The following is a 14728-nucleotide window of genomic DNA, read 5'->3' as shown; positions in this document are numbered from 1 at the left end:
CTCGACATGTACACTCTGAGACTGTTTTGGATCAGACACCTGGCAGAGCAGAAGGTTAGGCTCTGGGTTCAGGCTCATAAAACACTAGGAGGAATGGACAGGATGTGGTCTAGAAGGTGAGACGCTGGGGGGGGGGCTGAAATAGGAGCCATGACCCCAAATCCACCCCCACCCCCGAATATTGCAAACTTATACTTGGCATACATGAACATTATCATATGCCGTATGATATTTTCTTGCTGCATCTAGGAAGAGGAAGGAGTGGGGGTGGGGCAGGGAATCCTTCACCTGCAACACAATCAATAGTAGCGGGGATGGGTTGCACGTCGCGGAACAGAGACGAGGAGGTCAGGGCTATTCTCAGCAATGTCGGACGTGCCGTGTACACACGCACGAGCTGGCCTAACGGTGACTGTGTAAGCGTTTTAGTGTGTGGGAACGCGAGGTGGCGGATGGCTGGGATTAGATTACTGTAATCTTCAACAGCTCAGACCAACAAGATGGATGTGTTGAAAAGGACAGTATTATTACACCCTGGATTAGCACCAACGCAGGCTAGTAGGCCAAGTTCATTGTGGACGCTTACATAGTCACTGCCTGTTAGTTGGTCCTCATTAGCTGGGACAGTATTGTGCTGAGTACATAGCATGGTTTCTCATTACGCAGGAGATTTGTTTAGTTTTTTTGTCTGCATTATCCTTGTCTAGAAATGTCTCTTATATAATAAGACAGCTGTGTGTTTGGTTAACTCCGCAATGAATTCCTCAGCTTTGCACTGGTAATGAGTGTCATTTTGATACCATAATGTCTAAAATAGCCAGTTGAGAGACATGACAGGCTTAAGATGAACACCCCAGGAGCTCCTCCAATCAATATTTCATTAGTCTTTAATTGCGCACTTGGGCTTCACTTTATATTAGGGGGATGAAAGCCTTCATATTACTGGCTGCATACCAAGCATGTAGCGAGGCATGTTTTATGGTATTTTAATAATACGGGGGGTTTGTCACTGCAGCGGGGAGATTGTTGATCACTTGTCTAAAGGATCCTTAAGAATCACACATTTTACCACTGTGATGATGTACTGTTTAGTTTAACCCATTCAATCCGGGAACACATCTACAAATGTCTTCTAAATCCTACTAACAGTTTTCTGAAAAACGTATGTTGCTATAATATCAGTGGTACTTAAACTTTTTCATGTCAAGGACCCCAAAAATGATATTTACTTGGTCGTGGACCCCATCTCAAAATATCTTGTTCCAGGGACCCCCAGAAGCTAAGATTTTAGTTACAAATGTTCGCTTTGAATATATATTATATATTATAATATATATATTCAAAGATTTGCAAAAAAAAATCATGATTTTACAAAAATAGCAGATCTACAAGCTCATAGCGCGGCACAATGGCCAAAGTATAAAATAATGGCTATAGCTAAACTATTTTAACAATGTGATGATGTACTGTTTAGTTTAAAGAGAAGGTGGTTACTAAACCATATGCATTGGTTAGGATATACAGTACCATTGGAGCATTAGCATCTGATCTATCCAACAGGTTCAATTATATCGACGGGCCAGTTGTTGATATTGGGGTGGTATCAGGATTGGTTTTCAAAGCCGTTGTCAGCAGCCATTCTCGCCACTGTTCTAGCCCGTGTACTGAATTTAGATTTCCCCAGACGTATCAGTACGTAGGCGGAGATCTCTGGTCGTCTGACTACGCAAGACTAGTCAATAGTCAATTATAACATGTCGTTGGGTTCACCTGGCCTAACCCAACCGGTGTTTTGTAATCGGAAACAATGAAGTCAAATTCCAATACCTCACATTGTCTCAGAATATCTTACTATTCTCACCTTACAAACATTTCACCTGTTCTTCTCAAGGACAAACAAGAACACTACCACATACACAGTAAACACACATACAATGTTGGTTTGGCTCACTTTTGAGTATAATGCATTGACATTCATTTCACATCCCCTTACCCGAAACTTAACCATATCTTAACCCTAACTTACCTTGACCATAACAATAACAGACACATGCCTCAACTTAATCTTAACATATACACACACCCTAGCAGATATTTTTGTCAGGTCATTACCCTAACCTGACTGTATGCCAGGAAAAGACGCATGCCCGCCCGCACGCACGCCCGCACGCACGCACGCACGCACGCAGGCACGCAGGCAGGCAGGCAGGCAGGCAGGCAGGCACGAGCACGCACGAACACACACACACACACACACACACACACACACACACACACACACACACACACACACACACACACACACACACACACACACACTTGTATACACAGTGTATATATATAATAGTGTATACTGTGTATACAACCACGTTAGACAGGGTTGCCAACATTAATGGTTGCAGGATTGCCCAGAGCAAGTAGAAACTAGAAAAGTGCACACAGATTTCCACCAGGCCTGGGCACCTACCCAGGGCTATGTCAATCAAGGGGTGCAGCCGCCAGGACACGAGGATGTTGCGGGGGAAATAGGGTTCGTACGGTATAACTGTTAACATTTGTGGTGTCCCCTATGAAAGCGGTTTTGAAGATGCGCTCTATAGAGGCCCCTTAACATGCGATTCCAATTTGGATATGATTAGATGTTGTATTCATGTTGTTTTTTGGCCCCGCTCACACATTTTGAATGCAATTACATGGCAGACAGTAGGTGTATTAAAACCCTGTCATTGTCACATGACTAACAAGACCATTTGTGCCTAATTTGGTGGAAAGAATCAGTTTATACCCAGGAAACACTGCGCTGTGTGTTTGTAGCAGACTGTATATCAATGCTTAATGTATAGTATATATATAGTATAGTATAGTAATAGTCATACGACAATGTCGCGTGTTGAAAATAGTAGATCCACAAGCTCACAACATGTCACATCCGCAACTCGTTGTTCGGAACGCAACACCGTCAAACGACAAAGTATTTAAAATCAGGCTCAAGCTGGCTACCATCTGCAGATGTAAATAATACAGAGGACTCCAAAGGGGGGTTTGGGTATTGCCTGTTTCTGGGGAGACACAATCACCACATCTTTGAGATGGTATCATAGCAACCTTAGCACTGAAGTCAACTCAGCCCTGAGTTGCTATTACTTATAGGTATTTACTCATTATTACGAGACGGGAAGGTCAGTGCACAGAGGAGGGTAACATAGGGGCCTATAAGGTTTGGTTGGTGCATTAACTGGTGGAGACAGCAGGGCTGAAGGTTTGGATTATTTGATCCCATTCCCGTCTATGTCACTTTGAACAGCTCTATTCCAATGTCACAACCTCCTACCCGGCCTACAGTACTATGTATGGTCTAGCATTGTATTGGTGTTGACTGATGTTTGCCTGTGTCCATTGATCAGGGGTGAACTCAATTGAGCTGAGCTGAGCTGAGCTGAGCTGAGCTGAGCTGAGTTGAGCTGAGCTGAGCTGAGCTAGGCCAGGCTGGGTTGGGCCAGGCTTGACCAGTCTGGGAGGACTGGGTTGAACCAGTCGGGTTTCTGCCGCCCGAGTTGTGCTGTCTGTGCAGGGTTTTTGTTTCCAGCCTGACAGGCACCCACTGTAATTAACTCCCTGGATCACTCTGTATACTCACTCACACAGACAAAGCGGCATGGAGGGAGGGAGAGAGCGAGTGAGAGAGAGAGACAGGGAGAGGGTAGACGGGTGGGGGAGGGGGGTCAGACATGTAGGATGGCATATGCGCACTCGGGACAGCAACGCATATCAACCACACAGCTGCAGAGACAGTTACATCCAATTACTGTACATCCAGGCCGTGCCCAGACTCAGCCATGCAAACTCACACACACACGCACACATGAAAATTATGCATAGATTTACACATGCAAACACACGAAAAACATTAATAATAATAATAATAATAATAATAATAATAAGTGTAATAATAATAATAATAATAATAATAATAATAATAATAATAATAATAATAATAATAATAATAATAATAACTTAGATTTTCTAAGTACTCAAAATCACTTTTCATGTGGGGGGATCATTCATAACATCCATCACATTGTGCTGGATGTTGAAAGTTATGACACAAACAGCAAATATGTAATGATACTCTTGCCCTTTCAGTTGAGGAATTCAGAGGAATGTTCTGTAAACTCCTACTGCTGTACCTACTCTTTCAAACTGCTTTAGGACAGCTAATCCTCCGTGTCAGAGTGGCTTCTCTATCTTCATGGGACACAGAAGGAGAGTATACAACTATACTTCTGGCAGCATTCATATGAGAAAGCTGCAAGTACAAGAGACACTCCTGCACACATTATGCAAATTATACATCCTTATTAAAGTTTGCAAACTGGATGGACTTCATTTGGGGTGGAGGTACTTCTGAACAAGACATTTGATCGTTTCAGCGTTTTGCAAGATTAGCTCCGGACACACAGACAGACCCTCTTCTAGATGGCTAGACTCCTGTAGGGCCACGCCATAAAAAGAGCTTGAGGTCATTTTATAAACATTGTCATCAGTACATAAGTTTGTCCAGAAAAGCGGGCTTCGACTTGATTATTTAATACTCTCCAGCACACAAGTTGGCTGAGTAGCTCGTCACAGCTGGGCAGATTGTAGTGTGTAATGTTGACTTCCCTTCAAGTTGCTATGCTAACTTGTTTGTGACATGAATTGCTATCACTCATGTTTATCACTCTTATGCCTGATTTATGGTTGTGCATCGTGTTGTGCATCGTGTTGCGCACCGTAAATAGCCAAATAGCTGCTATTTAAGGAGATGGGCGACACAGGTCGGCACCTACCGGTAAGTATAAATCAGTTGCATGTTTGGGTTGTGTAAACCTTGCCATAACTCCTAATATTGGTGACATATCTTCAAATGTTGACTAGAAATTGGTATTCCAAAAAGAGTCTCCTAATTTAAAGTAATACAATGCAGGTCCACAAATAACGATTTTTAGCAACCTCTGCTGGTCACTACCGTCATTGCAGGCCTGTAGTGGATGCCTGCATTACCCAGAATTCCATTTGTTTTCACCGGAAGACGGAAGCGTTTCAAAAAGCGTTCTTTTAATTGTTTTATACTATCTGCGGATCGTTTCTCTTAGCCAGTGGAGCATTAGTTACCGTGTGCTGTGTTTTATTTTGCTGTTGTTTGTTTTTCCATCTTCAAATCCTATAATCTCTTAAAAACAGCATGAGATTCCTTTTTGTTATTAGCGCGGTAGTTCCTGGCCAAACAGGAAACCGGTGCGGTAGTTCCTGGCCAAACAGGAAACCGGTGCATTTCCGTTTCCGTTTTCCGGCCGGATGATGTCATTTTCGCGGGAAACACGTCCCTGTCAACTTTCAATAGAAAATATGTTTATAAAAGGCTTTCGGGGGTGAAATTCATGGAGTGGGTGTTGTAAAACATTTGCCACTCACAAAAAATATACAATTTAACTTTAGTTTTTGTTTTAAAGTTACCTAGTATTACTTTAATTACATTGTAAATGGTGAAACAGCTTTCAATGTCACTCTTTTAGCACATAAACGCACTCAAAGAGTCTGACAATATATATCATCACAAACCCCAGTACGGCTTTTTAAAAAAATGAAAAATGTCAACTTCATGTTGATTTTACTATTTGAATTAGGAAGAAGACCCCGGCCTGGATCCAAAAACTGCCCTTATAGTGTTTAGGGGGTATTACCAATGGGTGTTATCTAATTTAAGATCAAGTGGGATTCATCATTTAGCACACTTTGGTAAGAACAGACTAGAACGGTTTGGTGTATCCGGAGTTGGCTGACAGTTAAGGGAACATTTAAGAGAAATATTAGAGAAATTTAAGAGAACTAGACTACCGGCCTAATTGGGAGCGATGCAAGTCCGTAACGATGCAAGTTGGAAATGCATCCCCACCTGGTAAAGCAATGTTGTACCCGTCTGTCTGTCTGTGTCCCTTTTATGCCCATATATGGAGATTTCTGTAACCAATTGTGCCCCTATTATGCCCTGATATGGAGTTTCGTGTCAGACATGCCCAAATAGAGCATAACAGTGGCGGACATTTTTTTTATTGAGAGTTGCTGATGTCATCAGTATATGCCCATATATGGCCATGCCCCCTTTTATGCCCATATATGGAGCTGACTGATTTGTTTGCAACAGCACACTCCATATTTGGGCGTAGCTGCATTGAGAACTGCTATGGTTATGGCTGAGTCATGGTGACATGAGCGTGACGATGTGGTCCGCTGGGCGGACAGCCGGTCCTTCCGTAAAGGACAACTTCCCCCATTTTCAACCTATTTCATATAATTGGTCCTCATTAATGCTCATTTATGTTAAATTGACTCGTCTGTGTCTCAGAGGAGAATTCAGAAACCCGCCTATCAGTGACATCATCGATGGGGAATTCAAGCTAATAGACATTCTGTAATGGAAGCCATTGTTCTCGTGTTAATAAAAATCTAAATTGTATTCTTGTTTGGAAAAAGAACTGCCCTAATGATGACATCATTAGTAGAAGGGTTTTTGAAGTGTCCACAGACGACCTCTGAGAAACAGACCGAGTAGACAGAAATACCATATACCAGAAGTACCTATTATTATTATGAGCATTAGTGAGGACCAGTGTCACACGGTTCCTCTAGGATGCGTGCAGCCGCTCACCGTGTCTGAAGTCGGTCAGTCAGACGGTTCTCGAGATACGTGAACTACAGACGAACACACAAACGGACGGACAGAGATTTCGTGCATTTATAGTAGGATATTGCTGCATGAGTACTGCTGCAATACGGCTCAAGCCACCGGGAATATTTCCTGTGCCTGTTTAATTACAGTCAGCCGCATTTGGGCTACAAATGCTGTATGTCCAATAAAATGGCAAGGTAAACAACAATGGATGATATCAATATGATTTGTTGACATGTCAGTACAATGGGCACCATTCCAAACTACATACGCTCGTCACAACATGCTCCTTTATCAGATGAGCGTATGAATGCTGCCATTTCTCTTGCATTGTTAATAACAACGTTATAAACACACGTCTGCTTTGGTAAAACAAGCATCTATCAGTCTGGCTGCCGGCTGCTACAGGACGTCACAGACATGAATCGCATACCGGAGCACAAGTAGGGGTCGTGGCCCATTGGCTGTGTCAATGCAGCAAAAGATAAATACAATTTGGTTAATTGAATGATATGGAATAACAGTATACCTCTTAGCTCTCCACTCCCATGTTTTCTTAAAGGTGCTATAAGTGATATTGTTAAAACAAGTGTTCAATAGCTCTATATTCCCACAGCAATCACTGCTATAATGTTTGTTCAATTAAGGGCCACATTCACACTGAGCACTATAACTATAACGATAACTATAAGTATCGTTCACCATTGCACTTTTTTTTATAGTTGGTGTGAACTCTGCCATTCACTTGACTTGACGATTTTTAAAACTATATTTTTTTATAGTTATAGTTATAGTTATACTGCTTAGTGTGAATGGCCCACAACACACAGACCTCCCTGTCTCTCCAGCTCTTTAGTAAATACATACATTTTCAATTGTATCCAATCGGGAAAGTGAACTCAGACAGGATACAGTTGAAATTGGAAGTGATTAAATAAATAAATGAGCAGACAAAATTGGAAATGGAACACCTGCTGATATTTGATATTTCTCCCCTGATTGGATGACATTTGTAACCCTCCTGAAAATGTATGTTCTGTTTACTGGAGACCTGGAGAAACAGGGAGACCCCTGTCACTGAACACTCTATAGCAATGATTACTATCAGAATATAGAGCTTTAACTTTGTAACAAATGTCTTGTGTGTTATAACGAAAAGAATATCACTTACAGCACCTTTAAGAATGACACATTATCATCACATGATCCACAGGAAACTAAACAAAACCCCCTCTTCTGTATTACATCATTGACCTGAATTTAAATGGAAATATATAGTCGCACCATTACTGTACTGATAAAGACTGTTTCTCATAGCACTCCACCAGTCAGGACAAATCAATGACTTTGTCTAACTAACCTATCATTCATGCTACCGGCCAATCCCATCTAATGATTATTGTCATTCTAATCACAGTCTACTTTGGCTGTACACTGAGGAGAGGCATCAGATGCAGGAAATGGGACAGGTCACCAGACCAGAGTGTTCCTGCAGTGGCCCTAGATCTAGTTGCAGGCAGGCATGTGACCAGGCCACTGCGTGTGTGCGTGTGTGTTTATGCAATTGTGTATGTGTGTGTGTGTGTGTGTGTGTGTGTGTGTGTGTGTGTGTGTGTGTGTGTGTGTGTGTGTGTGTGTGTGTGTGCGTGCGTGCGTGCGTGCGTGCGTGCGTGCGTGCGTGCGTGCGTGCGTGCGTGCGTGCGTGCGTGCGTGCGTGCGTGCGTGCGTGCGTGCGTGCGTGCGTGCGTGTACACGCGTGTCTGTCTGCATGTGTGGAGTAGCTTAGCATTTGCCATACGGCTGATCTCTGTGAGGGATGTTTGGCTCATAATTCTCTCACTCTGTCTCTCTCCCTCTCACCAACACAGGACCTGTCTCTCTCTCTCTCTCTTTCACACATATATCTTCCCACTCAAGTCTTGCACTTTTGCTTTCTTTCTACGGCCCCCTTGTGTGACTCACTCTTTCAGCGACTGCTTTACTCTTGATATTATGAAGAAGAGGTAGTTTGACGGTGGAATATGCAGAGTTCATGATGTTGAATTGTCTCAGTGATGTTTAATGTGTGCTCTGCTTCGCTTATAAAGCATTGCCCCTTAAGGCACAATTACACTTGGTTGTGTAGCTAAGTTACCTTGCCATAACTTGAAACACAGGGGAGATATTTTCAACAGTTGCTACATTGATTAGAAATTGATATTCCTCATCATATGTATTAGGAGGCACTCCTGCCGATTTTGTTAGAGACTGGTCACCAATCGCAAGATTTCTAAAAGAAGAATGGAAAAGAGTCATTTGTATTAGAGTGACCAATATATGAGAAAGTATACAGTCTGCATTTGGGGAGTGTACATGACTACTATTATTTGTATTTGAATTTGTATTATTGTATGTGTATGTATGTATGAAGACATATATATATATATGTATATGTGAATATATATGTGTATATATATGTGTGTGTGTGTGTGTGTGTGTGTGTGTGTGTGTGTGTGTGTGTGTGTGTGTGTGTGTGTGTGTGTGTGTGTGTGTGTGTGTGTGTGTGTGTGTGTGTGTGTGTGTGTGTATATATCATATATATATATATATTTAATTGTTGGCTGCTGGATTGCTGTTGATTCTGTCTATTTTTTGTGTGTGTATACAGTATGTTGTCTTATATGTCTTAATTGTCAAAAAACAATAAAAATATTGAAAGAGAAATTGATATTCCAAAAATAATATGCTTTCAATGTCACTCTTTTAGCACATAAACGCAAACAAAGATAATTCTGACAATATATAACCCAGTACAGCATAAATAAAATAATGTCAATTTCATGTTGATTTTAATACTTGAATTAGGAAGGACCCCAGATCCGGATCTCAAAAACTGCCCTTATATCCTACGAAATAATAAGGAAACCTCTGTCATCATAACCTGTCTGTTCCGCATGGTTCTCCTCACTGGCTTGAGCAATTGATCTGAACTAAAGTATATGGCGGTGGTTAAATAACCTTAAAGCATGATATTTCACTCTTATGCTTATTGCTTACTATCCCACTATAAATGCACAAAATATCTGTCCGTCTATAGTTCATGTATCTCGAGAACCGTCTGACCTATCGACTCAAACCGGGGGAATGCAGTGACCGGCGTCGAGTTGGTCGGATAGGCGGTTGTCCAGAACCGCCAATCCGACCAATACACCCATATATAGGCATGGCATATGGAGATCCAGTTGTCCAGAACCGCCAATCCGACCAGTGACCACTATGCCCATATATGGGTATACCCATATATGGGGCCGACCAACTTCAAACTCAGTGTGCGTATTGGCGTACACTGATGTCATCAATATGATGTCATAGACTGGCCTAGACTCCATATTTGGTCATGCCTGACACAGAACTCCATTTACACACAGACAGATACAGATATCTCCATATATGGGCATAAAAGATACACACAGACAGACAGACAGGCAGAAGGTACAACTGCTACTCTGACAACAGGTACAACAGGTTTTGCTTAACTGGGTGGGGCAGGCATTTTCAACTTCCTGACTTGCATTATTCTCGAGTAGACCGGTGCCCAATGAGGAAGAGTGGTGCCTGGCATCTAGCCGATATGCCCATTATGGGCATAAAGTATACGGAGATCCGGTTGTCCAGAACAACCGGTTGAGCTTGCAGATCGGCAATTTTCGCAGCTCCACCCCATTGTGCACCGAAGTATCAAATCGGGTTTCAGTAGAGGGGTACATACCTGTAGCTCACACGCAATATGAGAACGGTATGGCTCCAATGTGTATCTCAGACATTTATGTGGACAGCCTGTGACATCAGTCATCTATGGGCTATGCAATATGACTCCACATTTGGACAATGTTTCAGCCTGACAGCCCCATTGACTTCCATTGTAAAATTAAAGTTGAATAAATATGTGAAAAAGAATAGTGGCTGTACCTCTGGTCTACTGGCAGCATGCATACGGTAGATTGTATAATTAGAATGGCACGGCCCAGCGGTTTGCGTGACACAGACACACTGACCCTCTCATAGACGACTAGCCTAGTAGCCTATAGAGCCACGCTGTATAAATATTCAGGGATTGACTTCCTTGGCCTACTAGTAACATGGACAAGAAATGAGGTGCTGATCGGTGGTGTAGTGGACTGTGAGATTAGCTGCAGACAGACACGGATGGCTGGATGGACGGACACAACATTTTTGGGGACATGCATACAGACTTATAGATGACTCGTCCCCATGCCATAAAAAGTGTCAGGGGCTGTAACCACGAGGCATTCTTTTCCTTCTTAATTGTTTTCATATTTACGTTATACTGGACACGGCAGCAGTGTGACAAGGCGTGTTTTTTTCACATAGGCTTTAGGCTGTGTGTTTTCTTATCCAGCTGAAAACAAGGCGCTCTTCTAAAACGCTCATCCACCTCGTCATGCTGCTGGTATTTCCAGCATAGCGTAAATACATACCGCTGCCGCTGAAAACTATTCAAAACATAGATACGCTGCACTCAGGAAGAAAATGCCTCGGTGGACACAGCCACTTATTGCTTACAGTAAGTGGTTGGTGTTACAACCACTTAAAACCTATATACTTGGTTGATCGGTGTCCCCCAAAGATCTATTTTTTGTATTTAGTATTTGGAGGCGTGGCTGAGTACGCCATATAGTCGACCACCATTGAGTTTGCCATTGCCTAGAGGTGCAAAGTATCAGCATCGAGTTTGAGACGGAACGTATGCATTAGTTATCTTTTCTGTCCTATTGCAAAACTATGGTTAAGTATCATAGTGCAGGGACCTGCAACATGAAAAATTAAGACGGGATATCCAAACATCTGTTTTCCAAGCTCCAGGGTCACAAAAAGGAGCCAAAAACACGCAAGATGCAACTTTGCTTGAAACTCCAACAAACTCATGACATAGATTCCCTTCCCATATTTGCACGTATTAGGATATGACATAACTGTAGATAAAATAATATAGCCAATTCTTTTCCCCCCTCTACAACAAATCTCTAGTCTAGTTGATCAATGATCTATCGACGCGTTGTGAGCTTGTAGATCTACTATTTTCGCTGAATGTTCACCTATTATGACATGCCCAGCAAAGGCACACTAAAATGTTAAATTAAACAGACTACCTTTACAAGCTTAGCAGGTCTCTTGGATAAACTCTGTGAGATGGAGCGAGTATTTATCCGGGACTTTTGCCTTTGATGGAGGTATGGCCAGAAGCAGCGGTTGCCTCAGTGAGTGATATTACACAGAGGCAAGCTGCTGATGTGAGGCTGATTTACTAGCTGTTGGAAGGAGACCAGGGTAGGTAACGGGGGGAATGGCCGCCCTTGTTAGTCCAACACGCAGAGTTTGAACCAGAAGATTAGTTAAGGCTCTTGTTTTGGAATTAGCACCAAACCAAACACATGACTGAAGTTTTTCTCATACAAAGCCGGCAGCCAAATCAGCTGGCAAACCACCACACTGCTCTCTATTGTGGGGGTAAGAGTCAGGGAGAGAGAGACGTATCCACTTTCTTCGCTCCCCTCCTCGAGTGCGTCTTCCACTCCCACCACATGTTGAGCTCACTTCGTTTGACAATGTTCCCCATTACTTCGAAAACACCATAATTTATGTTGGCAATGTAAAGACTTCCAAGAGTGTTCCTCTGGCAGAAAACCTTCATTAAGATCCCATTTGACTTCCACCACCATTCATCACAGTCCATGCAGCACAGAACAGTGTTCCTCACAGTGAGGATTACTGACATTACAGTGGTCCTTTTTCATCTTTGTTCCCAAACTATGGCCCATTCAGAGCTTCCGTCCTTCATATCTACACCCATTTCATCTCCCATCTCTGCTTTATTAGTTACTGCATCATGTGCCGACAGAGACACAAGACAATTGAGTCATAATTGTTCCAAATCAAAGACTGTAAAGACCCTATAGAGGAGCTCTATGGACTATCTAGTGTTTATGATGTAGGATATGACTAGGATATAACCTATACATTTAAATTAACCTAATTAGCAAAATAATGCTATAAACATTTTGGTTAATCTTCTTAATCCTAACCTTCTTATCTTAACCTTTTAGGTTAAGACTTCTTATCTTCTGACTTTGAGTCAGAAGATATGAAATTCAATGTATGTATAGAAAAAACATTCACTGATTTAACAATCTACCTAAAATTTCAGCCTACCACGAGGTAAAGTGAGGCTAAACTTAATGGACTCAAATAAAGCTCTCATCAACTGTGAATAACCTCACACAGAGAGTCACTGTGCTATTCCTGATGAAAGCTAATTAATATCAATCCATATCAATTCCTACCATTGGACACGCATTCCTTACGCATGAGAAAGAAAGAAAAAACCTCAAACATCATATATAAATTCAAGACTAAAGACGACTGTTCCAATCAATATTCTGCAACCTATCACAACACGGGAACGTCTTACAGCAGTTCACATTCTATTATTCATTCAAATCCTAGAAAGGCCCCATGCACTCATGCAGCACTGTCACTCAACAAGTGTTGTACTGCCTTCTCACCCTGGCCTCCACTGAACAGCGCTCTCACACAATGAATGGCAAGCAGACAACAGTGAGATTTTCCCAGGAAGGGAAAATTAATCTGGTGCAATTCAACTTCACATCTGTCAGGCAAACTACTTGAAAATCATCTCAGTTGGTCATCATATGCCCTTGAGCATGGCACCAGAGCCCAATTGTTCTGGTGGAGCTGCTGTGCTCAGTGGCCAAAATATATACAGGATTGTAGCTCGAGCAGGTATGAAGTGTGAATATGAGATGAATGTGTGTGAAAAATACATTTGTGCTATGTTTATAATTGCATGTTTCTCATCATGAATGAACTACAGAGAAGTTATTCTCACCTGAAGTTCACACCAGGCGACCTCCACCCATGTCTCAGTGTCCAGGCCTTTATACACAGTCTTGAAGGCTCCTCTGCCCAGTTCAATGTCAAACTTGAGGAACCGGCCTCCAGGAGAGGTGGCCACGGCTTTCATCTCTGCCTCCTCCTCCTGCTCACGGTCCCTCTCCTTGCCCTTCAGCAGGGTGGCAGACGTAGGGGCATCCTTGCCGGGCTCCTGAGCAGAGCCGGCGCATGCCGGGTCGTGGCCCAGGGCGGCGCACGCAGAGGCGGCCCCCTGCTGCTGCGGGAAGACCGAGTCTGAGGAGCACAGCTCCAGGTGGGGGGCACTGTGGGGCGCTACATGGGGCTCCTCGACCTCGTCCTCCTCCTCACAGATCTCCACACTCTTCCTGAAGAAGCGCTTCTCCCTCCTCAGCCTGCTGGGGCCTTGGGCGGCTGGCGAGGAGGGCGTGGAGAAAGACATGGGCCTGACCAGGGGCTCCTCGCCCCCCAGGCTGACCGTTCTTCCTCCCCCTGCTCCACCTCCTCCTCTGGGTCCTCCATCCTCCCCCCCTGCCGCTCTCCTCTCCTGGGTCTGGGAGGAGGGGAAGTCCGAGGGGGTGCTGCGCGTTCTCTCCCTCTCTCCGCCGGCCCTGCCCTCCCGCTCAGCGTCCTCCTCCCTCTGTCCATCAGGTTTCTCAGAGGAGTCCTCTGTGCCTGTGGGCTCGCCCGGGTCGGTCGCCATGGCGAAGGGCCTTTGCAACTCCTCCTCCCCCGCCTCCCCACCTCTGCTTCTCTGTCAGTCCCCGTCTCTCTCTCTTTCTGTGCTCCCCCTCTCACCCCCTCCAAACAGTCTGCTCTTCCAGGGCTGCAGGTGACTCGAGAGTCTTCCTCAACTGAACTAACCTTCCCCTCCTGTTCCCCCTATACGTGTACGTGTGCGTTTTGGATGCCTTGCAGCAGCATAGGGGTTTGAGACCAAAGGCTTAAAGACTTGGTTCTGTCCTCACGTGACCCCTCTCCATCCCTACATACCCGTTCCCCACTTGGGATTCAATATTTGACCAAAAACAAAGCTCAGCTCGTCCAGCTCTCACATAACGAAACACACATTAAACCAGAGAAGGGCCT

At 43.6% G+C, this 14728-nt stretch overlaps 1 protein-coding gene across 3 annotated transcripts in view; it reads right to left on the bottom strand.

The window, feature by feature from the left end:
• The window catches only part of wnk3 (WNK lysine deficient protein kinase 3), a gene marked incomplete at its 5' end in the record, with an annotated part of 47956 nt that extends 33614 nt beyond the window's left edge, over positions 1–14342 (bottom strand). For all 3 annotated transcript variants that reach the window (XM_084069651.1, XM_084069653.1, XM_084069652.1), the window contains one exon: positions 13617–14342. In XM_084069651.1, coding sequence (XP_083925777.1) covers positions 13617–14342 — 726 coding nt within the window. The remainder of the gene's footprint in view (positions 1–13616) is intronic.
• Positions 14343–14728: the final 386 nt, after the last annotated feature.

Source organism: Gymnoscopelus microlampas, assembly GCF_963454915.1.
Source record: "Gymnoscopelus microlampas genome assembly, chromosome: 10".
Classification (NCBI taxonomy): domain Eukaryota; kingdom Metazoa; phylum Chordata; class Actinopteri; order Myctophiformes; family Myctophidae; genus Gymnoscopelus; species Gymnoscopelus microlampas.
The sequence above is the reverse complement of the archived record's forward strand: the minus strand, read 5'-3'. Positions and strand labels throughout refer to the sequence as shown.